Here is a 26,318-nt window from a genome sequence, read left to right as displayed (position 1 = left end):
ACAGAGACTTCAGTTGTACTACTCTTAATCTGGATACTGGCTTGTTATATCACTATTTATATCTTGAAAGTGAAAGAAAGTGTCAGTTACTCAGTCATGTCCGGCTGTTTGTGACCCCGTTAACTGCGGCCTGTCAGACTCCCATGTCCATGGAATTCTCCAGGCAAGATTACTGGAGTGGGTTGCCATTCCCTTCTCCAGAGGGATCTTCTCATACCAGGGATCTAACCTAGGTCTCCTGAAATGAAGGCAGATTCTTTACCAACTAAGCCACCAGGGAAGCCCCTTTATATCTTTGTTGCTTTTGTTCAGTTGCTCAATCATGCCCGACTCTTTGCGACCCGATGGACTGCAGCATGCCAGGCTTTCCAGTCCTTCACCATCTCCCAGAGCTTGCTCAAACTCATATCCATTTGTGGTACCATCCAACCATCTCATCCTCTGTCATCCCCTTCTCCTGCTTTCAGTCTTTCCCAGCAGGAGTCTTTTTTAAGAGGCCTGAAAAGGAGTCTTTTTAGGGTCTTTTCCAATGAGTAAGCTCGTCGCATTAGGTGGCCAAAATATTGGAGCTTCAGCTTCAGTATCAGTCTTTCCAGTGAATAGTCAGGGTTGATTTCCTTTAGGATTGACTGGTTTGATCTCCTTGCAGTCCAAGGGCTTTATATCTTACTTTATGTTAAATACTGCATATTTTTAAAAATGAAAATCTACTATTTTATGTAGGATTGGTTGGTTTTTACATAACTAGTAACATATAATCATATACTAGTTTTTTTTTTTCATTTCACAGTATGTGTGAGGCTCTTTCCATGTCTTTTGCTCTGTATCCTTAGCACTCTGAAAGATGCCTTGTGCATAGTAGGTGCTCATTAAGTAAATATTTCTGAAATTGCTTCACTTACTCTGTTAACCTCACTGTTTTTTATTTTATTTTTAATTGGAGGATAATTACTTTACAGTATTGTGATGGTTTCTGCCATACATCATCGTGAATCAGCCACAGACATACACATGTCCCCTGCCTCTTAAACCTCCCTCCCTATCCCATGCCTCTAGGTTGTCACAGAGGGCCAGCTTTGTATTTCTTGTGTCATGCAGCAAATTCCCACTGGCTATCTATTTTACATATGGTAATGTATATGTTTCAATACTACTCTCTCAAGTCATCCCACCCTCTCCCTCCCCCACAATGATCTTATGTCTGCATCTTCTTTGCTGCACTGTGAGTAGGATCATCAGTACCATCTTTCTAGATTCCATATATATTGCTAGTATACAATATTTGTCTTTCTTTTTCTGACTTACTTCACTCTGTATAATAGACTGTAGGTTTATCCACCTCATTAGAATTGACTCAAGTGCATCCTTTTTTATTGCTGAGTAATATTCCATTGTATATATGTACCACAACTTCTTTATCCATTCATCTATTGAGGGACATACAGGTTTCTTCCATGTCCTAGCTATTGTAAAAAGTGCTGCAATGAATAGTACTGCATTGGGGTACATGTGTAGCCTTAGTGTTTTAATTTTCCTTGAGCATGATCTAAATGTCTATATAACTGTGTGTCTCCCCTTCCCTTCTTCTTATCCCTTTTGCTTTTTAAAATTTTATCTATTTTGAGGAGGATTTCTTTCTAAATAATGGGAAGTGATTAGGTTGGTGTTATAAGCTCCTATTAAGGTTTTCTCTATGCCAAGAAGAGTCTACCTTTCAGTTTGCTTATTAGAGATTTCCTGCTGTAAGCAAGTGAACTTGACTTTTCAGAACTTTTCAAAGCTTGTATCACTGCCACTGTCCAATTTTCTGGAGCTGACTTGGCAGAATAAATGCAGTCTAAAAATTGATACTGTAACTGTGGTTCCAAACTAAGGCTATTTTTCTAACAGCCTTCATTCTTTTTTTTTTTTTTTAAACTTAGACCTTTATTATTGATTGGGTTGATAAAGTAAAAGAACAACAGGAAGATCTGAAATATTTCTTTAACAAGCTAGGCACACAAAGGTATCTGCTTGTCTTCATGCTTTGTAGGGTAGATTTGGGGGACAGTTGACTTTGAAGAATTTGAATGCTTGTTAGAGATTGTTGAGGTACCTTTGAGAAATTTTATGGTGTGATGTTTTTTGAGTTGTATCTTGGAACTTTCAGAGACCTCTAGAAGAGCCAGGTAATTGGATTCATAACATAAGAAGGACCTTATCACATTTTAGTATTATAAGTGGGGAATCTTGGTACTAAAAAGCTAGATCATAGTTCTAACCTTATCAGGTACTGATTCAAGCATGGGGATGCTCTTGGGTAACCAAATATTAACTAACTTTTCTCTTAACTGTTTCAGTAGGTTTGCCAGGATGGTGGATAAAAATATTTACATCATTCAAGGGGAAATTAACATTGTGGTTGGGGCCATCAAACGAAATGCCCGATGGAGCACCCATACACCACTGGTAAGTGGGGGATGGGCAGAACACTTGGTTACTGAGTTGTTGTAGGGGATCTGATACATGGTCAGTTTCCTGGTAATAATGATAATAGGAGCAATTCAGAGTTTTTCAGAAGGGTATCAAGGACCCTTCTGTTTTATTTTAATAAGAGTCAAATTTATAAGCTGCTTTTTTTTCTCTAGAACCCAAAAGATGATACCATTTTTCTTTTAGCTGTTTTTATAAGCAGCTTAAACTAGTACTTGGGACCTCTTTAATATGCTTAAACATGTCAAAAAGATTTCTCATCTTCTTTTTTGTTTGATTACTTTTTGAATCAGAAATTTTACTTCTAAGAATTTATTCTAATATTCAATATTGGGAAAAAATTGCGATATAGATTCCTTGCCTTCTGATTCCTGAGAACTATAGTTAGCTATCAAATTCATTTCAATTAGTGTAGTTATTGGCAAATGGAATATGGCTTTGTAATGATACTCCCTGGAAATTCAGCAAGCTTTCAAATATAGAGGAGACCATATCTTGCTAATCAGATGAGTAAGCTTAACTGTTGTAAAGCTGACTTTCTTTGTTGCATATGTATGTTCAGTGATGTTTTTGTTACAGTTGTATAAAACAGTTTTGAGTACAATTGTAAAATTAAAGTTTAGACATTTCTAGCTTGGTGAATATGTATATGTTTGTTTAGAAATTTCTCACTTTCATTAATAAAAATGAACTATTTTATAAGTAAGAGTGGAGTTAGGGATGAATGTATATAACTATAATAACTATGAAGAAAGAGAAGAGATAGAGTAATACATGTCTCAGTCTGTTTGGGATGCTCTAACCAAATACCATGGACTGGGTAGCCTATAAACAGATTTTTTTTTTTGTAAATAATGTATTTATTTCTAGGGGCTGAAAGTTCAATATCAGAACATTAGCATGCTTGGGTGAGGTACTTCTGGGTCTCAGACTTCTCGTTGTATCCTCACATGGTAGAAGGGGCAAGGGAACACTCTTGGCGTGTGGGATCTTAGTTTTCCGATGAGGGATCAAACCTGTGCCCCCTGCAGTGGAAGCATGGAATTTTAACCACTGGACCACTAGGAAAGTCCCAGCACAGAAGTTTTGAGGGGTCATGATCATTCAGACCATAGCACATATAGAAGACCTCGCAGTCTATGGTAACTTGAATGCCATGGTCTTGGTGTAGATTAATTTACTTCAGGATGTACTATTTTAGGTAAGCCCAGAGTACTTCTATGAGATAAGAGATTAAGGAACTGGAAAAATGAACCATGGCTAACTTCCTTTTTGTCAGAAGGAATACTGACTGAATTTTCTGGTTGGATTCAGAGAAAGAGCTCTTGATCTGTCTTTTATTTCCTTTTTACTCTTCATCTGATAATGAATTCTTTTTTTTTTTTTTAATTTGTGTTTTATAGGATGAAGAACGGGATCCTCTGCTGCATAGTTTCAGTCATCTAAAGGAGGTTTTAAACAAGGTAACAGGTAAGTGTGTTTGATTTATTGCAAGGGTGGACAAACTTTTTCTTTATAGTATAAGATATACTATATATATATATATATATATAAGTATAGATCGTATATGATATTTTAGGCTTTGTAGACTGTAGCAACTGCAACTACTCAGCTCTGTCATTGTAACTCAAATGCAGACTCAGATAATACTTAAATGAATAAGAAATAAAATCGTCTTTTAAAAAAACAGGCTGCAAGCCAGTTTTGGCCCACAGGTGTAGTTTGCTCTGGTTTATTTTACTGCTGATCCTTCCTGGAGCTCTTAGTGTCCCACTTTAGTGGGGAATCAGCGTTCATACAATTATAAGCGTCATTCTTTGCTTGAGTTATAAGTGTTATTTTTGGCTAGTGTTCTGCTTTGTTTTAGCTATTTTTCTTTCTCTAACTCATGTATGCCATCAGATAGGAAGTTGATGACACAAGTGAAGTGTTTAATACTTGCAGTGTAATCTTTCTCTTATAGAAAATCCTTGCTGGTTTTAGGACCTGAGCTTTCTGTAATGCAGCTCTTTTAGTCTTCACTTGTTCCCAGAATCTTTTGTGTCATACACTCCGCCTTTGTTTTCCTAATCATAATTATCTTATATGATATTTATATGTTTAGAATTTTCAAAGCCATTTTCACATTTACTACCTTATTGAATTTTTTTTACTTTTGTTTTATTTATATTTCAGATCAGGAACTTCGTTCTTCTTTTAGTTTAATTGAGATGTAATTGACATATAGCACTATATAACTTTAAGATGTACATAGTGCTTTGAATTACATACCTTATGAAATGATTACCACAATAAGTTTAGTGAACATCTGTCACCTCACAGATACAAAATTAAAGAAATAGAAAAAAAATTTTTTTTCCTGGTGAGAACTCTTAGGATTTAGTCTCTTAACAACTTTCATGTGTAACATACAGCAGTGTTAATTACATTTATCATGTTGTATGTGCGTACATGCATGCTCAGTCGCTCAGTTATGTCTGACTCTTTCTGACCCCATAGACTGTGGCTTGCCAGGCTCCTCTGTCCATGGGATTTTTCAAGCAAGAATACTGGAATGAAGAACACTGGTTGCCATTTCCTTCTCAAGGGGATCTTCTTGACCCAGGGATTAGACCCATGTCTCCTGCGTCTCCTGCACTGGCAGGTGGATTCTTTACCACTGGGTCACCTGAGAAGCCCATTGTGTTGTACATTACAGCCCTAATACTAACTTATCTTAAAACTACTTATTTATCTTATAACTAGAAGATTGTGTCTTTTGGCTGCTTTCATCCAGTTCCTCCTTCCCCCACCCCCAGCCTCTGGTATCCGCAAATCTGATCCTTTTGTTTGTGAGTTCATTTGTTTGCTTTTGAAATAGAATTGACCTGTAATACTATGTTCTTGTTATACAACATTGTGATTTGATGTTTCTGTACATTTCAAAATGTTCACCATGATAAGCCTAGTTACCATACCTTTTTGAAACTTTTACACAACCTGTGAGGGAGGCATGGCAGATTTGTCCCCCTTTTATGAATGAAGTTGAAGCCCAGAGATATTTTAAGTGATTTAGCTGAGATCACAGTGATCCTAAGAAGTGGAGTCAGAACTCAAAACTAGAATTCAGGCCCCTAACACCAGATTTAGTGCCCTGTTCTGTGTTGTTTCTGTTCATACAATTAGAGGAGAATGTACACAGGAAATGCTTTATATTATGTTTAAAAATATGTCAAAAGAGGTAAAAAAAAAAAAAAAGGAGGTAAAGGCTCAACACTTCATATTTTTCAAGCTGGTCGGGGGAAGATATAGACATAAAGGGAAAGCCTCTGAGCGGTGCTCCTCTGTTGACTATAAAGGGCTTTTGCAGTGTATATCCCTGGAATGTTTTTAGCTAGTAACATCTAACACCACGATTGAAATAGCTTTTAGCCTTCTGCGGATTAAATAAATAAAAAATTAAGTAAATGTTCTCCTTTTATGAGAAATGTAGGAGAATATCTGGAGAAAAATTCCTTTTACTTTCCTAACCCTAATCCTAGGGAATCTAAGGATTTTCTACATGTTTCTTTAAAGGAGCAAATTTGACTCAATATGAAAAAGTGTTGGCAATGTTAGCCAATGATCAAATATAGAGGAAGAGGTGTCTGATAGCTAGTTAGCAGGGCTAATGCTGCAACTAGGCATGTTCTCATTTTATGGCCTGTGCTGAAAGTGATTTGGCTGCTTTAGAAAGTTGGTGGCTTGTGCATATTTTTTTTTTTCAATTGAAGTATAGTTGATTTACAGTATTGTGTTAATTTCTGCTGTACAGCAAAGTGATTTCGTTATACAGATATGCATTCTTTTCCATTATGGTTTATCCTGGGATACTGAATATAGTTTCCTGTGCTATGTAGTAGGACCTTGTTGTCCTTCCATTCTATACATAATAGTTTGCATCTTCCCAGGTGGCACTAGTGGTAAAGAACCCACCTGCCAATGCAGCAGATGCAAGAGATGATAGTTCAATCCCTGGGTGGGAAAGATCCCTTGGTGGAGGGCATGGCAACCCACTCTAGTGTTCTTGCCTGGAGTATCCCATGGGCAGAGGAGTCTGGTGGGCTACAGTCCACAGAGTTGCAATGAGTTGGACACGACTGAAGTTACTTAGCACGCACGCAGCACGCACTAACCCCAAACTCCCAGTCCACCCTCCCCTCCCCCGTAGCACAAGTCTGTTCTCTCTGAGTGTTTCTGCTTCGCGTAGGTAAGTTCATTTGTGTCATGTTGTATATTCTATGTACAAGTGATATCATATGGTATTTGTCTTTCTGACTTACTTCACTTAGTATGATAATCTCTAGTTGCATCCACATTGCTGCCAGACTTTTTTTTTTAACTCTTCATGTAAAGTTTACATATCCCAATTACAAAGAAAAGTAGTCAGTAGATATTTACAATTCTTTTTCGTGGGTCAGAGTTCAGAGTATTATCTTTCTCAGAGAATACATTTGGAAAATGTTTGGCAAGCATTTTATATACAGCTAAGAATTGTTGTCATAAGTGGCTGAAAGTGAAAGAAAGCGAAGTTGCTCAGTTGTGTTTGACTCTTTGCGACCCCATGGACCGTATCCTACAATGCTCCATTGTCCATGGGATTTTCCAGGCAAGAGTCCTAGAGTGAGTTGCCATTTCCTTCTCCAGAGGATCTTCCCAACCCAGGGATCGAACCTGGGTCTCCTGCATTGTAGGCCGATGCTTTACCATCTGAGCCACCAGGGAAGTCCCATAAGTGGCTGGGTACACCCTAAAATGGCTGAGGTGAAACTGGAGTTGCCTTGTAGGCCTTTTGGGCACTTTGTAGACCCTCAGGAGCCGAGGTGGTGCTGCTCTCCTGATAAAGCCACGTTTCCTACTTGCCATCCAATCCATATCCTACGCTTGTTTTCTGCATTCTGACATATCCCAAGAATTCAGTTCAGAGATTGTATCTGTGGTGAGTAGCACAGTCCAGGATTTGGTTTCTAGTTCATCTGAGAGTTACCAAACTTGAGTCTGCTGCCTAATTTTCTTACATCTTTGGGTTAGGAATCCAGATTATCTTCTGCTTGAAACTATTAAAACCAGAATGTGCTGAGGAACCAGTTCTGTCAGTGGTACTAGGAACATAGCTGGGTGTTGGCCAAGCTTTCCCTCAGAGTGAGGAAGAAGGTGATGATATTTTCCAGGGGCCAATAGCCATGGCAGGTATTGAAACAGTGCCTGTCTAAGTTGCCCCATTGTTCTTGGGTTTTAGCATATTACCTACCTGATAAAATGACAGAGTGGATCCGAAATAAAGCATTTCATGGTCTTCTGATTGGTTCTGACCCCCCACATAGTGCTGGCTTCCAGGAGCAGGTTTATGGGTCAGCTGCTCCTGTGGTCCTGGACTTTGTAATCCATGACCAATTTCTTGTTTCTTTTACTGAAACAAACAGATTTTTTCTGATTGGCAGTGTCAGGAGGATTGCTTTCTTGGAAGCCTGTTAATGGTCGGAGGCTGGGAAAGGGTTTTGAACTTGGAGAGAGAAACTGAAGGGACTGCCCATGCTATGTGACTGGGAATGGTGTACCACTTAGGTTGGAAGAACTATGGTAGGAATTCCAAGACTCCATTCAGTTTAACTCATGAAACTGATTTGGGCTTGGTCTCTTTTTACAAAGGCTTTTTATTTCCACTTTTCTAGACTATCTGCCGGAGAAAGCAACGGCAACCCACTCTAGTACTCTTGCCTGGAAAATCCCATGGATGGAGGGGCCTGGAGCCCATGGTGGGCTGCAGTCCATGGGGTCACTAGGAATCGGACACGACTGAGTGACTTCACTTTCACTTTTCACTTTAATGCATTGGAGAAGGAAATGGCAACCCACTCCAGTGTTCTTGCCTGGAGAATCCCAGGGACAGGGGAGCCTGGTGGGCTGCCGTCTGTGGGGTCACACGGAGTCGACACGACTGAAGCGACTTAGCAGCAGACTATCTGCTGGCTGGGTTGGTTAAGAATATTATTAATGGAAATAGGTGATTCATTGGACATTGTCAGTCAACCAAAGCAATTTTTCCTCTTGTAAGCAGTCAGAAGATCTTTTAAGGGCATAAGTGCTACCTACTCCTTCAGGAACATTGTCTGAGCATTGTAAAGGATGTAAGTCTACTGTCTGTAGTAAGGGTTGGCTAAGTCCATGTCAGTTATTCTCACAGGTGTGTCTCTGGACCACATTTGCAGTCAGTATTTGCCCAAAATGCATGATAACTGAATGCTCTGTAATATCTAGAGTAATAGAATGTTCTAATACCAAATCTTAAGACAGGGTTGCACTTGGAAAGTATGAAGTGCCTGAGAGCAAAGTTTGCATATTGGTGCTTTGGATAAAGCCGTAGCTTACCACCAGTGAGACTTGACTGCTGCCCCTCATTTAGTCTTTCAGTTCTCTTAAGAATCCTGTAAGAGGTTATTCTAAAGGAGTTAAAACAGGTGTGTGGTTTCTAGGAGCAGGAAGTGGGCATGGGAAGTAACTGCTAATGGTAATAGGGTTTCTTTTAGGGGTGATGAAAATGTTCTGGAATTAGATCGTGATAATGGTTGTACAACTTTGTGAATATACTAAAAACTGTAGAAGTGTATACTTTAGAAGGATAAATTTTATAGCATATGAAATCTATCTTAATTTTTCAAAATAGCAGTTGTAGACTGGAAAAGCAATGGGATTCACCAGCTCTTTCTCAGCACTCAGAGCCATAAAGGGATGCCTCTGACTATACTTGCTGCTGTGCTTTGAACCCATTGCCCAGCAAAGGCAGCATAAGGCTCTGTTCAGCCTCCTGGCCCAGTTTGTCCTTTTATGTCTCTGTCATTAACTCAAGAAGCACATGGCTTTTATATTTAAATTTATTCAAGCTGTAATCTTTGACATTTGAGTTAGCTTTTAGTACAGTTTTGCATTTATAGTAATATATATTATGTATTTTCTCTATCCCCAAAGAATCCATTTTAATCTTTTCCGGATGCAAATTTCAGGCTGTCTTGCCCCATCTCCTCTTTCTTTCTCTCTTTCCCCTCCCCCAACGGAGTGTGTTTGATCAGGTGTGGCAGGAATATCCACTGTCAAGCTGCGCCCTTTATATTAGTCAATATTATCCTTCTCCCCCCTCCCTGTCTGTCTGCCCCTTTGGGCTTTCCCAGTTGATTTATAATTTTGGAATTCTCATCGGAGTCTGTAATACAGTTTGTTCATTATTTAACCAAAACCTGTTTAATGAGCAGAGAGAGGCAATGTAAATGTTAGGCATGTTGCAGTGATGTACCTTTGTGCTTCTCAAAGCGGGTGGGTAGTTAACTCTGTGCTGCCTGCAGGGCTGGGGCTTCCTGGCCATAGGGGCAGAAGGACCATGCCTCTTCCTTGCATCTGCTCAAGCCATACGGTGGGCTTAGATTCCAAAGACACATTTCCTTTTATCCTTTTAGAGATCTTGTTGGGGCTCTTGTGTATTGGAGTTACCTATAATCTCACAGACTGGGCGGTAAGGTTTGTGACATGGGACAAGGGGATGAAAGGGAAAATGAAATATTAAAATACTTGATAATGCTCTTGGTTTTAGGTCTGTAGAGAGTTGTTGTTCAGTCACTCAGTTGTGTCTGACACTTTGTGACCCATGGATTACAGCATGCCAGGCTTCCTTGTCCTTCACCATCTCCCGGAGCTTGCTCAAACTCATGTCTGTTGAATCAGTGATGCCATCCAACCATCTCATCTTCTGTCACCCCCTTCTCCTCCTGCGTTCAATCTTTCCCAGCATCAGGGCTCTTTTCTAATGAGTCACGTCTTCGCATCAGGTGGCTGAAGTATTGGAGCTTCAGCATCAGTCCTTCCAATGAATATTCAGGATTGATTTCCTTTAAGATCGACTGGTTTGATCTCCTTGCAGTCCAAGCTGTAGAGAGTAGACAGTTTACTTTTACTTTTTTAGCTGTACTATGCCACATGTTGGATCTTACTTCCCTGAGCAGGGATCAGACTCGTGCCCACTGCAGCGAAAGCACAAAGTCTTTACCACTGGACTGCCAGGGAAGTTCCCCAAGTGTAGACAGTTTAGAGTAATCCTTCTAGCCAGCATGCTCTCTGGTCTTTGATCTTTTTGTTCCCAGATTAGACAAGTGCTTGGAAGCCTTAGTACCCTTCATTCAATGTAGCTTCCCAGACAGGGCTCCAATCAATTGTGATTTGTGGTGTTTGGCTATGGTCATTTACCTCCAGATTTTAGGCTGCCTTTGTCCTTGGTGTTTAAACTTAGATCATTACAAAGAGATTCTTTTCCAGAATTCAAAATTTTTAAACCAAAAATTTTGGTTTAAAGCACAGAGGGAAGAACAATCTAAAAGTATCACACCAGAATCTAAGGAATCACCTCTTAGTGACTTCAAGGGCTTGAGGAAGACCTCTTAGTGATATGTGTGTGTGGTCAGGGGTGGTGGTAGGGTGGGTAGTAAGTTTGCCTATGGAGATAAAACTTCTTGTTGGTCTTTTTAATTTTGAGGACCTATGAGGCTCGGGGTATTTAGCAGAAGACTAAGGTGGTCTTGAAGCTCAGTATAAGCACCTGTATTAACTATGGAACTGTTGTAGCTGCTTGGACCTTTTCTTTCTGAGATTCACTAAGATTTGGATTTCTTCTAAGTCTAGCTTATTGAGTTGCTTCTGACCAATATTTACTGAATACCTGCTGTGTGCTAGGCATTTTGCTTAGGCACTTAGCCATTGGATCTATAATGGTAAACAAACTTCCTGCCCTCATAGCCACTGGTTTTTAAGACTAATAACTCTGGCTGACCATTCTGAGACTAACTTAGGTACTTATATACTATACTTTAGGCCATATGGTTCCCTATCAGATATGGAATAGATGATAGTGAATCAGAGCAGTCTGTTGCCATCTTTTCTTATTCCTCTTTTGCCCCTTGTTCACATAAACCATAGAAACGAAGAAAAATTTAGCTCATATATTTGCTTATTTGGTCTTCTCATGTAAAGCTGTTCTGGGCAGAGTTTAGGTATTCCCAAAGATATAGATGGGTTTGCGCATTGTAACTCTGAGGGATAAGATATTTGAGGGATAAGATATTTCTTCACTGTGCTTACCTGTACAGCAAGATATGATGTGCCTGAGTTTAAGAGGAAGAAACAGGTGTCTGGAGAGAGTGGATGTATCAGGAGTTTATTTAAATATAGTTTATCCTGGACAAACACACCTGTAGGGTACTGTCTCAAGCTTTGTGAATTCAGAGTTTGAGCTAGGAGGTTTGAATCCATGTAACCTCTAGAGCTTTACAGAGAACATTTAAACAGAGTCTGAAAGCCAACCTGGGAGGAACTATAACTTAACACCTGTCTGACTTAGGCCTCTTAGAAATAGCCTTCTAAGTTGAAGCAAAACTGTTTCAGGATGCCTCAGACCTCGTTTAATCTGTTTCAATTGGAACATAGGGACATATAGGAAAGACATTTAGTAGTCGCTGTCAGGAAAAAGACTGAGTAAGGGTGCATATTTGAAAGAGAAATATCAATCACCTCAGATATGCAGATGACACCACCTTTATGGCAGAAAGTGAAGAGGAACTAAAGAACCTCTTGATGAAGGTGAAAGAGGAGAGTGAAAAAGCTGGCTTAACGCTCAACATTCAAAAAACTAAGATTATGGCATTTGGTCCCATCGCTTCACAGTAAATAGATGGGGAAACAATGGAAACAGTGACAGACTTTATTTTCTTGGGCTTCAAAATCACTGCAGATGGTGATGAAATTAAAAGCCGCTTGTTCCTTAAAATTAAAAGCCGCTTGCTCCTTGGAAGAAAAGCTATGAGAAACCTAGACAGCATATTAAAAAGCAGAGACATTTCTTTGCTGCCAAAGGTCCATCTAGTCAAAGGTATGGTTTCTCCAGTAGTCATGTATGGATGTGAGAGTTGGACCATAAAGAAAGCTGAGTGCTGAAGAATTGATGCTTTTGAACTGTGGTGTTGGAGAAGACTCTTTGAGAGTCCCTTGGACTGCAAGGAGATCAAACCTGTCAATCCTAAAGGAAATTAGTCTTGGATATTCATTGGAAGGACTCATGTGGAAGTTGAAGCTCCAATACTTTGGCCACTTGATGTGAAGAGCTGACTCATTAAAAAAGACCCTGATGCTGGGAAAGATCAAAGGCAGGAGGAGAAGGGGATGACAGAGGATGAGATGGTTGGGTGGTATCACTGATTCAATGAACATGAATTTGGTTAAGCTTCTTGAGATGGTGAAGGACAGGGAAGCCTGGCTTCCTGTGGTCTTGTGGTCTCTTAGTTCCTGACCAGAGATTGAACCCAGGACACCCAGCAGTGGAAGCTCAGTCCCAGGACTGCCAGGGAATTTCAAGAGTTATTAGCTTTGATCCACTTGGAAATGAGCTGGTAAATTGTTCAAGGCCTAACTAGAGACTGAAAGGAAAAAATGATAAAATGATAAAATTTGGCTGACAAATTTATATAATGTGCTAAGTATTAGAACAGGCAAGATTGGGCACACTTACGTAAGTATCTCTTTCCTGTGCCTTTTTTTTTCTTTTGGTTGTGCTACATGGCATGCAGGATCTTAGTTTGACTAGGGATCAAACCTGTGTTCCCTATAGTAGAAATGTGGAGTCTTAACCACTGGACCACCAGGGAACTTCCTCCTGTGCTCTTTTTTTCTTTCTTGTTCTATAATAAAATATATGACTATATTAGTTTGAAGATTGTTGAGCAACACATTAGAGTGTGACTTGAATTTGAGTCAGGCTGACTTTGGCATCTTGGTAGCTTGCGTGTTCTCAGATTTATGGGCATTTGAGCACAGTTAGGGGAAATAAAGGTACTGTGTGTTTTTTTTTTTTTTTTCTTTGAGAATATTTATATCAATAAGATGGCTCTCAGAGGCCTATATTTTGATGACTTTACTTTGTCATTTCTTTTTACTGGTGTGTTACTTGCTCAGTTGTGTCCGACTCTTTGCAGCCCTCCAGGCTCCTCTGTTCATGGAATTCTCTAGGCAAAAATACTGGAGTAGGTTGCCATTTCCTTCTCCAGGGTATCTTCCTGACCCAGGGATCGAACTTGAGACTCCCAAATTGCAGGCAGATTCATTACCAGCTGAGCCACCAGGGAAGCCCCATGATCTGAACCTTCATTTGACAATTCTAAACCAAGTTCTTCTAAACTTTTGTTTGTCCCCAGGATTAGAAAATGAAGACTTTCTTGAGAAGAAGCAGTTCTACATAGTCTTTTTATTAATCAGACTTTCCCTTTTCTTTTCCTAGTGCTCAAACACACCATCAGAACCAGTCTTCTGGTACATTTTCCACTACTCATATCTGAAAGGAAGCCGTGAAGAAAAGGACTTTTTTTGGCTGCACTACATGCCTTATAGGACCTTAATTCTCCGTCTAGGGATTGAACCTGCAATCTGGGCTGTGAAAGTGTAGAGTCCTAACCACTGGACCCCCAGGGAATTCCCATAAAGGGCTTCCTTAATATATTGGCTCTCAACAGCAGAAGCAAAGAAACCTAATTTCTTTCTAGTAGAGTTTAGCGGACAAGGTGACAGTGTGGCCTGTGGTAGGTGTCACTGTTGCTAGAATTGCTCTTGTTGACATTGTCTTTTTCAACACAGCCACCTCTTGAGGCCTGAAATTTCTCTCTGGATATGTGTTCCAGTTTGCCATGACAGCAATCAGATGAGTAAAAAGAGGGAAAGCCAGATACAGCCTTGTTTTTAACAGGGAGGCAGGCAGAGTCCGTTTCTTCTCTTCTACCCATTCAAACCTAGGGCAAATGCCAAGAGGGTTTCCGAAGGAGCCAGGTGTTTGAAATTCACTGTGCAGTTTTTGTTAGGAAAGATAGTGAAGAGTTTTGTCCTAGCCTTACCTTCTTTAACCACCTTTCTGTGCTCACAGATGTTCAGTTGGTCACCCCAGTTTCTAAAATGATACTGGTTATGTTTATGGAAAGGGTGAGTACATTTGTCTTTTCTCTTCTGCACCCATTAGAAGATAGAGTGGGATATAGAGCAAAATGAAGATCAGGTTATTTTATCTCAGAGATCATCTTAAACAAGAGTTGTAGATGGAGAGCAGTGACTACCTTATGCTATCAGTTTTGCTTCTGGAAACGAGGAGATAAGATGCTCCTTTCCAGTTTTGAGACCTTTGTTTCTTTACTTTGGTCTTTGGAAGTCTGAAGGACTTAGATGGACAAGCACTCCTGGCTGCCTGTTGGCTGGCTTCTCTTTGCATGCCTCTTCAGTAACACCAGCCTTCTGTTACCACTGTATGTTGAGTTGTGAAGGGCTGCCACATGTGCACGTATCACAACTGACCTTTCCTTGTTCCACGCTTGTTGAGCGATTATTTGCCCGTTTGTAGAGCTCACATTATTGCTTTGGGTTTCTGGCCCATTGTGAAGTGGGGCCATCCAGGAAGTGGATTGATACACTGTACATCAGAGGGGAATAAATTGGCATTTGATTTGGTGGAAAGGCAGGGCCAGATGTAGTGTGGGAGCAAGGGTTTTTCTGCAGTCAACCATGTAGCTTGCTTCCAGGTGTCCTGGAAAGCAGCTTGGGAACTGGAGGCTAAGGGTAGTTGGGGACATTAATTTGTGAGCAAGAGGATCAAAAGGACTTCAGTGTTATCTGTGATGGGCCCTTAACTGGAAAAAATCCTCTAAAAGTATAGGGACAAATGAAATTTCTCTGACCCTGGTAGGAATTTTTCAACTGATTATTTTTCCTTTTCAAGTAAAGTGAGTAATTAATTGGCAGAAAAATATAAAACTTGAATAAGAAAACTTCATTTCATGTGAGCTTTTCATGAAGGTTCATTCTTCTATTTGGGCAACAACAGGTTTAAGAAAACTGCCTTAGTATTGGTAATAAAGGGAGAGCTAAGATAATATTATGACTCCCCTACTATGGGCTGGATTGGTATCTTCAGACTGTAATTGCATTCTGTTAATGAGTTGTTATATCATTTTAAAGGGTTACACAGCAATTTTTTCTCAAGTTTTTAGTATGAAAAATTTCAGACATACCAAAATTGAAATATAGTGAGCACCTGCATCCCATACTTGAGTTAAAATTATTAACATTTAGCCATATTTGCTTTATCCATGTATATGTGTAATTTTTTTCATACACCATTTGAAAATAAGTTGCAGATGTGTTGACATTTCAGGCTGGATCCTAAATAAGGAAATTCTCCTATATAATCATAGTACCATTATCATACCTAAGAAACTGAGCAGTAATTTACCAATATTAGTGAATATCCAGTCCATTTATTAAAATTTCCTATTTGTTCCCAAACTACCTTTTATATCTATCGCTGGTTTTACCAACCAAAATCCATGTAGAATTCTTATTTCATTATGTAGTTATATCTCTTTAGACTTTAAAAATCTAGTATAGTTTTCTCTACCCTATTTATTATTTTTTTCTTGGCATTGACTTTTTGAAGAGACTAGGCCTTTTATCTTTAGAATGTTTTACATTCTGGGTTTGTCTATGTCCTTGTGGTGTCATTTAACTTGTTACTGTACTTCAGATATTTCCATTCTAGAAGTTAGAGTTAAAAGCTTGACTCTATTCAGGATAAACATTTTGGGCATAGATGATACTGTGTACTTCATATTATATCACCACAGGAGGCACATACTGTCAAGTTGTCCTGCTGTTGATGGTGCTAAATTTGGTTATTGCTTCTGGTGGTGACTGCCATATCTCTTCATTGTAAAATAAATTTATTTTTCTCTTTGTGATTAGTAGATAATCTATGAAGTAATAATTTGGCATCTTGCAGATATCCTGTTTCTAATATACCTAATTCATCCACTGATGAATTTTGCCAGAATCACTTATTTTACTAGGGGAGGGGATTTGCAGAATGACGATTTTCTAATTCTGTCTGTCTTTCTACATTATTGGTGGTGTTCTCTAGAATAATTCTCCTCTGTAAACTGGAGGATGAAACACAGTTTCTCCTGAAAGGGCAAGGAAAATGCCTAATTCTTTCTCTTAAATTACCAGCTTTCAGATAAGGAGTTTTTGTAGTAATAAGCACGAATGGGGGCAAGTGAGGAGTTTTCCACTTTGGAGGGGCTTGTGAATTTTTATTTATTCAGTGTTTACAGTTAATTATATTTATGATCATTTTTGGTGCATAAGTAATTCCAAATTTGGTCAATGAGAGCCCCTTCAAACTAACTCCTTTGTTCCTTTGATATGACCCCTTTGAGTACTTCCTTGTTTTCTGGTACAAGCTGTGGGCCTTAAAAAGAATAGAATAGAAAGCATTAGTGCATCACACATAATAAAGAGAATACATGACTTATTCAATTAGCATAATGTCCCCAAAGTTCATCTATATTGTTACAAATGGAAGTTTTCCTTTCTTTTTTGTTTATGGCTAGAGTATTTCTATTTATATGCTCGTTTCTCTCTGGGTGAATCAGCTTTTGCAAGGCAGAAATTAATTTGAGACCATTTGAATCATAACAGTCCTGGAGAATGTTAGAATAAGTATTCTTCCCCAAGGAAATAAAGATTGTGGGTGTAATCATGATTAACTAGTCACTTTGTACCTTCTATATTATCTGTTTTACATGATGTTAAACTGATTGTTCAGGAAAGAGTGGATAGCACATCATGTTAGACATGGCCTGGCCATCGTTTTGAGTTCTTTTGGTAGATCAAGCAGGGAGTAAGTTGTGCTCGAAAGATCTGAAATAGCATCTTTTATAGGAACTTTGATCTTGGCAAAAATTCATTTATATATTAAGTCAACAGGTATTTCTCAAGCACTTCAATGTGTGCCAGACACTGAATTACGTATTAAGGACCTAGTTTTCAAAGAGGACAACCCAGTTCCTGTCCTCATAAAGTTTATGGTCTAGTGGATGGGTGATATGAGAGACTCTGGAATTTGAGTGGACAGCTGGATGGTGGTTTGAAGTCTTCCCAGCTTCCACATATGATCTTAGGAAATTGTTGTGTGTGCCCTGGTGTACTGAAAGAGGTTCTAGGGTCTTCAGAAGAACAGCCTTGGTGTTTGTCAGCCTTATCTCTCCCATTTTCTGCCCTCGCCCTGGCTTCCTGGCAGTAACTGTGTGCATGGCAGCTTCATTAGCTGCTTTAGGGCTTTGGATGTCTTAGGGCTCCATTAATCCATTTATATTCATCTTTGATTAATCAGTCTGTGCATTTCAGAGCTGAACTGACTAAAATTGTACTACAAGGAAAGGATATCAATGACTGATTGTCTTTTCTAATAAAAGTCAACTTCTAATAAAATTTTGCTTTCAGGCTTGGACTTCTAACATAATTGTTAGGATTCTGCAGTCTAGGGGCACAAAACAAAAATTTTAATAGCTACTTAGTTAAGGTGCTAAAAGAATGAGGGGAATTCTATGGTGATCCATTGGTTAGAACTCTGACCTTCCACTGCTGAGGGGCTGGGTTTGATCCCTGGTTGGGGAGCTGAGATCCCACAAGCCATGAGCTGTGACCAAAAAAATAAAAATTTACAGCTTAATCAGGCCAACAGTATAAAAAATAAAAGAATGAGGAAAGTTCTTTTCTATAGCTCAAATTTTAAGTAACATGAGCAGCCCATTGTCTTTAGCCCAGCAGCCTCACCTGAGGAAAAAAGTGTCAAAACTCACCTAGACTTTGAATAGGATTTGACTTCAGACTAGCAGAACATCCCATTATATGTTTATCTTTTATTTCCCAGAGAAAGCTCCCTTATTTAGAAGTAACCCTTGAGAGACTTGATTTCTCAGAAAGAATGCCATTTAAGAAATGTCCTTTTTCCTTAGGAAAAAGGAATATTCCTAGGATTTTCAAGGGTGGAGAGAGGTAGTAAGGCAGTGAAGCAATTAAACAGTGGTTAAGATCTTTCTAAAAGAGGAAGTTGGAGTGGATGTTGGAGTAAAAATGTTATTCAAACAAATGTCCATAAAAAGACCTCATCATTTGCTTGATAGCTTATTGTGTTTAAAGTGCAGTTTTATCTTGTTGGCCTTTTTTCTGGGATGAGTGTACATCCAGAGTACATCCCTAATACCTGTTATAGCCCAATACTTTTGGTGACCAGAGCCCAGTGACTCTGGCAAAGGATCCTGTTCCCTCTGGCCCAGGAAGAGGAGTTCTCTTTCGGTTCAGCCCACCTGGAAAGAAGCATTTTGGGATAAATAGTCAAGGGAAAGTGGATTTCTGTTGAAATCCAGAATCCAAATATGGCTCATTAATCCTCCCAAGTGAGCCCAAGATTAGCATCTTAATCAGTCTCATTTCAGAGGTTTTAAAGACTTACTCTGTTCTCTAGGTTCTTTATAAGGAAGGAAATGAGCAGTGGCTGCAGTTGATAGAGCTCTTTGGTATTTAGAGAATGGGAGCTGTTGTTAGAGTCCTAAGTGGTCCTAGGTAGGCTGCAGCCTTAAGAATCAGCAAAACTGGGTTGTGTGTATCCAGTGACTGAAGGCAGAGAGCAGGAAATATTTGTGTTGCTGATAGTCTTCCTCTGAAAGCTCAGAAGGAAAAGAATTGGCTTGCTTCCCTACCATTTAGTGTTTTAGTGTTATCTAGAATGTAAGTCCATCTCTACTTCTTTAATTTACTGGTGTCAGGATATTTAATCAACTGATAGTGGATTCTTTGGAATTTTCATTTTGAAATAATTTTAAACTTAAATGTTGCAAGAATAATACAGAGGTCTCCTATATACTTTTGTTTTTATTATTCTCTTTCTATACACACACATACATATGTATATGCATTTTTTCTAAATCATTTGAAAGTAGATTATATATATATATAACAGCCTTATCACTTAATACTTCAATGTATATTTGCTAAGAACAAGGATAACCTTTTATGTAATCTTTAATACAGTATCAAGTTCAAGAAATTTAGCATTGATACAATACTATTCATATTTCCAATTCTGTCAGTTGTCCCAGTAATAGATTTTTAAATTTTTTCCTTTTCAGTCAAGGATCACCTGTTGCATTTAGCTGTCATATTTCTTTAGTCTCCTTTAATCTGAAACAGTTCTACAGCCTTATTTGGTCTTTCATGACATTGAATTTTTTAAATAAGTATCAGCCATTTTTTTCTTCTTTTCTTCCTTTCAAGAATGTTCTTCATTTGGGTTAGTCTAGTATTTCCTCTTGATGATTCGGGTAGTATGTATTTGGCATGAATCTACACACCACTGGGCTTTCCTGGGGGCTTAGACCATAGAGAATCCACCTGCAGTGTGGGAGACCTGGGTTCGATCCCTGTTCTGGGAAGATCTCCTAGAGAAGGAAATGACAGCCCACTCCAGTATTGTTGCTTGGAGAATTCTATGGACAGAGGAGCATGGTGGGCTATGGGGTCACAAGGAGTTGGACACAAGTGAAGCAGCTTATCATATACCCACCACTACTGATAATAGTGTCCTTCTTTGGACACCCCTTACCCCTCATTGGTGATATTAATTTTGATGACTTCATCAAGGTGTTAACTCTGTTTCTCCACTGAATAGATACTGTGATCCCCTTGGAACTCGCAAGCAGTTTGTGGGGCGACATATTAAGACCGTGTTTTGCTCCTCATTAAACTTTTGGTGGCTCAGTGGTAAAGAACCAGCTTGCCAATGCCGGAGACATGGGTTCGATCCCTAGGTTGGGAAGATTCCATTGGAGAAGGAAATGGCAACCCACTCCAGTATTCTTCCCTGTGAAATCTCATGGACAGGACTCTGGAGGGCTACAGTTCATAGAGTTGCAAAAGAATAGGACATAACTGAGCGACTAAATAACAACAATGACAAACTTTTCTCCCCATGATTTATCAGATGTTGATGATTCTTGCCTGAACCATTTTCAGGTTGCAGTGATGGAAAATTTGAATGGTTCCCTAAAACATCTGTTCTTAAAGGACTTGTTCTTAGGTATGAGAAGAAAATGTGAATTTTCTTCCTAGCTTGCTTATGTTTGTTTCTTTCTAAGAAATACAATCACATGCTCTGAAGATCTGTATTTCTTTATGGCTTTGGTGATGCTGCTGTTCTTGTTGTGTGTGTGTGTTTTTTTTTTAATTTATGTATTTTATTTTTTGGCTGTGCTAGGTTTTTTTTTGCTGTGCTGGCTTTTCTCTAGTTGTGGAGAGCAGAGGCTACACTCTAATTGTGGTGCCTGGGCTGCTTCTTGCGGTGATTTCTCTTGTAGAGCACCGATTTTAGAACACACAGGCTTCAGTAGTTGCGGCCCCCATGATGAGGGCACAGGTTCAGTAGTTGTGACGTGTACACAGGCTTAGTTCTCTGCGGCATGTGGCATCTTCCTGGATTGGGGGTCCAACCTGTGTCTTCTGCATTGGCAAGCGGATTCTTTACCACTGAGTCACCAGGGAAGCTTGTGATGCTGTTTTTAAAAAATATCCAGTAACTTGGGGAATTCCTTAGGAGTCCAGTGGTTAGGACTTGGAGCTCTCACTGCCAAAGGCCAAGGTTTGATCCCTAGTCGGGTAACTAAAATCTCATAAGTCACATGGCATGGCCAAAAGAATTTTAAAAAGCCAGTAACTTAAAAACTCTTCTAGTTGTTGTTGTTAATAATTTTATTTATTTTTGGTTTTGCTGGCTCTTCGTTGCTGCACAAGCTTTTTCTAGCTGTGGCGAGGGAGGCCTGCTCTTCATTGCAATGCGCAGGCTTGGTAGCTTCTCCTGTTGCGCAGCATGGGCTCTAGGGTGAGCGGGCTTCAGTAGTTGCAGCTCATGAGCTGTAGAGCACAGGCTCAGTAGTCGTGGTGCACAGGCTTAGTTGCTCCATGGCACATAGAATTTTCCTGCATCAGGAATCTAACTCATGTCTCCTGTATAGGCAGGCGAATTCTTATCACTGAACCACCAATGCAGCCAAAACACTTATTAGTTTTGAAAATTGGGAAAAGGTTTACCTCAGTGAGGGTTGACCAAGGGTTTGGTGATTTCCTAGAATATGGCAACATCATCAGTAGAATGAATTTGTTCTCTGCTCAACCAGCAGCATAAATGCTTTTCCCCTAAGCCAGATTGGAAACAGGCTTGTGAAGCTGATGCCCTTCTTTTTTTTCTTTTCTCCTTTTAATAAGTGGGATAGCAATATGAATGCACCATATATCAACATTTCTCAGATGTATTTTAGAAGCCTGGTTGAGCTCATTAAGAACTTTTGCTTCAGCTTTTTAAAATATGTAAAGTTTTGAAATGCCCATCATTCAGGAACTTTAAGAGAAAAAATTGGTTTTAGAAAATCACTCCCCATTCTTATTTACTATCACCCTTTTCTCTCTGTCACTCTTTTTTCTCTACATTTTTCCTTTTGCTTCTTTCTTTTTATTCCTTTGAAGGATGTGATCAATATGCATGAATGAGCCTCCCTAAGAAAAGAAAAGGTAGAGAAAAAGGTATTACTGTTGAGTCTTATTCTTTGCTGTTATTATGGTGAAGAGTAGGCTGATGATATGACATTACTAATGAAAACCTTACTAGTTATCAGTTATGTTTTGTTGAGGAAACATTGCCTATGAAATATTGAGAGAGAGAGAAAAATAGGGAAATAAAATAAATGGAACTGGAGAGACAGAAAATAAGGAGGAAAGATCAGAAAGGAGCAGAAGAAGAGGACTTGGAGGGAAGGACCAAGATTACAGAGCTGCTAAATAGGAAAGTGGGAATCAACTCTAACATTTACCTTTACCCAGTCTACTGTTTCGGCTTTCCCCTTTCAGTAGAGTGTGCTGCAAGGTAAGATGAGGTCGGGATGAATAAAATGGTCCCAGCTTTGATTCCTTGGATCCATCCATTCAGAACTGAAAGGTTTACCCTGTGATATGGTGACTTGATAGCCTGATCCTAGTAGGTTATGGTGAAAGAGTCTATTAAGAGATGCCTTTTGGGCAGCTAGCATTAACAGTTATTTTTAACTGTTAATGAAACTCCCGTTTCAATCCCTTCATTCTTTAGGCTCCTCCACTGGCTACTATGAGAAGCAGTCAAAATTAGCAGCTATACAAAATGAAGTACCTCTTGTCTCCCCAGTCACTTCCAAAATAAACAGGGAGTAATACTGTCCGTATTTTGTCTCACTTTACTCTGAAGGCTACCGATAGAGGAAGCATGGATTAGTGTGTAGTGATTTCTAGGCTCTGCCCTCTGGACGGATTCCCCTGAGTGTTGTGGCTGAGTGACAGGACCATGTGGCAGGAGTGCAGCTGGAAGTATATCATCGGCAGATTTGGGTTGGGTAAATATAGCAGGAGCAGGATGTCAGTGTGGGAGATGGATTGTTCTGGGAAAGGAAGTGTTGTCTTTCGTCTGAGAAACAATTTCCTGCACTTCTGGGACTCTTGCTTTCTTCTTTTTTTTTTCCAGGGCAGAACAGGAGTTGGCAGGAGTTGGGTACACTTGGTGTATTCTATCTCTGGGTGTCTGTCTGTTCCTACATTTGAAGATGGGAGTAGAAATCAGATCTGTTTAGGCAGTTAGCAATAAATAGCCATACCCTTTTGCCTTATAGTTCACTTTTTGCAGTCTTAAAATTATAGCACATACCTGTATAGAGTTTCTTTTTTAAAAGTAACTTTTTTTTTGGTAAGACAAGTGGAAAGACAAATATAATTATACAAAGAAAATCAACTCTATTGAAAGTCAGACATGAGGCACCAGCTGGCAGGAAACAGCTGGGATGTTTCTGGGGGCTAGATTCTTCACACCAGAACTTAACTCTTTAAGCTATTTCTGTTATCTGAACTACTTAAGGTGGCTGCCTACCTATCAACAATCTATATAAAAGACTAAATCTACTAAATTATGTGACCTTTTACAAATGACTAGAACTTTGCAATTTATAAAGTGTGCTTTTGCATAATTTAAAAACTTTTTAAAAAGTGTTTTTATTTTAGAATAGATTTAGATATATGGAGAAATTGTAAAGAAGTTCCCATATACCCTACATCAAGCTTCTCCTATTATTAACATCTCTCATTAGTATGGTACATTTGTCACAATTAACGAACCCATCTGATACATTGTATTAACTGAAGTCCATTCAGATTTCCTTGGTTTTCACCTGATGGTTCCAGGATCCCATCCAGGATGCCATATTACATTTAGTTGTCATGTTACCTCAGGCTCCTCCTCACTGCGATAGTTTGCATATTTTTTTTCTTTAACGTTTCATAACAACCCACAAAATAGACTGAGCCTTTATTAGTATCCTCCTTTTACAGATAAAATTCACCTCTGGAAAGGCTAAGTAACATAGTTCAAGGTTATATATTTAGTAAAAGTTTCTATTAAAATGTGATTATGATTTGGAAAAAGACAGTGAAGTAGCTATTTGCTTTTAATGTGGATGAGGGCAGAACTGTAGCCAACTTTCCAGTGGGCCATTTGTAGAAGAGGAATAAGAAACCAATTTGAATAAATATTACTTGTTTTGGACCTTTCTGTCTTACACCTGGATATAAATTAACATTATTATTTTAGTAACAGTCCCATGGGAAATGCCCATTCTCTTTGTAATTCTGCTGTCTATCAAAGGAGCTGATTCCAGAGAATTCTGGACTGCCTGATAATTTGACCTTGTTCTCTAGCAGCAGGCTTGCTGCTCGCTGGTGCTTGTTGTTAGACATCCAAGTTCAGTAGGAAGGTCCATTGAAAGCCTAGCATATGCACTAACACAACCAGACTGTTTCTGGCATTATGTGTAAGTGACTGGGACTAAAGCACATGAATTTTTCTGTAAAGTTCTAGAGTCTAATTGAGCAGGCTGAAGTTCTGGCTTGAAGTTAGGAGATTCACAGAATTATAGTGCTGAGAGGTGGTAGAAAAATGAAAAATCCACCGGGACGTGGCAGTTACAGGCTCTGAATGTTTTTATTCAGTGGGGTAAGGTGGAGGAGGGGAGAGGAGGTAAAGTGTAGTATGTTACTGATGCTGCTGCTGCTAAGTCGCTTCAGTCATGTCTGACTCTGTGCGGCCCCATGGACTGCAGCCTACCAGGCTCCTCTGTGCATGGGATTTTCCAGGCAAGAGTACTGGAGTGGGGTGTCATTGCCTTCTCCACTGAGGATGCTAGATACTGTTAAAAGGTGATTCCAGGGTGATGGAAACTGTAGGGGTACAAAGCATCAGATCTTGAGGGAATAGCATCTCTTGCTTAGAGAAGTATCTGTGCGATTATACCTGTGTCTTAAAGAGCAACTTTTAAAGTTCTCCAAATTAAGCTGATAGGGTAACAGTTTATTGATGGCATTAACAACCACTTTTATTAACACAAGTTTTTATTTTAATTAATGGGAAATGGGATACTTCTCCGTTTATGCTTTTATGATATATAGCTATGAGCCTAGAGGCTGGTTTAGCACCTTTTTGTAGTGACTATTGCTCTCTCTGGTTATTAGCTCTGATTTTTTGTCTCCAAAAGGAAGCTATGAAAATAGCAATGAATAAAAAAATGAGGGAAAACTTGAGGAAGTTTGTGTATATTGTCTGTCTTCATGGCATCATGAAGTAGGGTGGGAATGATGTAGACGTTATAAACTACCAGTTTAGGAGTCTTAATGGGCATGGATGACTAAGGCCTTGTGCCAGGAGAGTGGGAGGTTATCGATGGGAGCAAAGATCACAGCAAATATTAAACATTCCATGGACTACATACATGAACTATAGTCCTTGGAATTCTCCAGGCCTGGATAGTGGAGTGGGTAGCCTTTCCCTTCTCCAGGGGATCTTCCCAACCCAGGTATCGAACCCAGGTCTCCCACATTGTGGCCAGATTCTTTACCAGCTGAGCCACAAGGGAAGCCCAAGAATACTGGAGTGGGTAGTCTATCCCTTCTCCAGGGTATCTTCCTGACCCAGGAGTCGAACCGGGGTCTCCTGCATTGCAGGCAGATTCTTTACCAACTGAGCTATCAGGGAAGTCATTAAACATTCCAGGATGGACCTAATACTCTGAAAATGCTTTTGCTTTACCAATTAGAAAGAGAAAATATAAAAAACAAAGTGACAATATGAAAAATGACTATTCAAACCAGCAAATCCTGTCCATTGGTGAAATTTTAAACTGTCATTAGATCAGAGGAAAGTCTTGTTCAGAATGTAAAACAAGAAACAGTGAAGTATCTATGTCTCCAGAGAACTCATTATTTGAACTGTGATGGAGGAAAGGGAGATTCCTTACTGTAGTCTTGCACAATGTGAAATCTTCATGAGGTCCCAGCAGATGTAGAGTCTCTAAGGATTTGTGACTGGCTAAAGAGGCTCAATCACTGCAGATGGTGATTGCAGCCATGAAATTAGAAGATGCTTACTCCTTGGAAGGAAAGTTATGACCAACCTAGATAGCATATTAAAAAGCAGGGACATTACTTTGTCAACAAAGGTCCATCTAGTCAAGGCTATGGTTTTTCCAGTGGTCATGTATGGATGCGAGAGTTGGACTGTGAAGAAAGCTGAGTGCCGAAGAATTGACGCTTTTGAACTGTGGTATTGGAGAAGACTCTTGAGAGTCCCTTGGACTGCAAGGAGATCCAACCAGTCCATTCTGAAGGAGATCAGTCCTGGGTGTTCATTGGAAGGACTGATGCTGAAGCTGAAACTCCAATACTTTGGCCACCTCATGCGAAGAGTTGACTCATTGGAAAAGACTCTGATGGTGGGAGGGATTGGGGGCAGGAGGAAAAGGGGATGACAGAGGATGAGATGGCTGGATGGCAACACTGACTCGACGAACGTGAGTTTGAGTGAA

At 39.5% G+C, this 26,318-nt stretch overlaps 1 protein-coding gene across 8 annotated transcripts in view; it reads left to right on the top strand.

Annotated features, from left to right (window-relative positions):
* Positions 1–26,318, top strand: part of GBF1 (golgi brefeldin A resistant guanine nucleotide exchange factor 1) — a 124,733-nt gene that overhangs the window by 9,735 nt on the left and 88,680 nt on the right. For 4 of the 8 annotated variants that reach the window (XM_005698364.3, XM_005698362.3, XM_005698363.3 and 1 more), the window contains exons 2-3: positions 2,343–2,448; positions 3,876–3,942. In XM_005698364.3, coding sequence (XP_005698421.2) covers positions 2,353–2,448; positions 3,876–3,942 — 163 coding nt within the window. In that variant the 5' untranslated portion in view covers positions 2,343–2,352. Of the gene's footprint in view, positions 1–2,339; positions 2,449–3,875; positions 3,943–26,318 lie in introns of all 8 variants that reach the window. The other 4 variants (XM_005698361.3, XM_018041331.1, XM_018041329.1 and 1 more) reach the window with 1 other exon arrangement.

Source organism: Capra hircus, chromosome 26, assembly GCF_001704415.2.
Source record: "Capra hircus breed San Clemente chromosome 26, ASM170441v1, whole genome shotgun sequence".
NCBI classification, from domain to species: domain Eukaryota; kingdom Metazoa; phylum Chordata; class Mammalia; order Artiodactyla; family Bovidae; genus Capra; species Capra hircus.
Note: the sequence above shows the minus strand (reverse complement) of the source record. Positions and strands in the feature narration are given on the sequence as shown.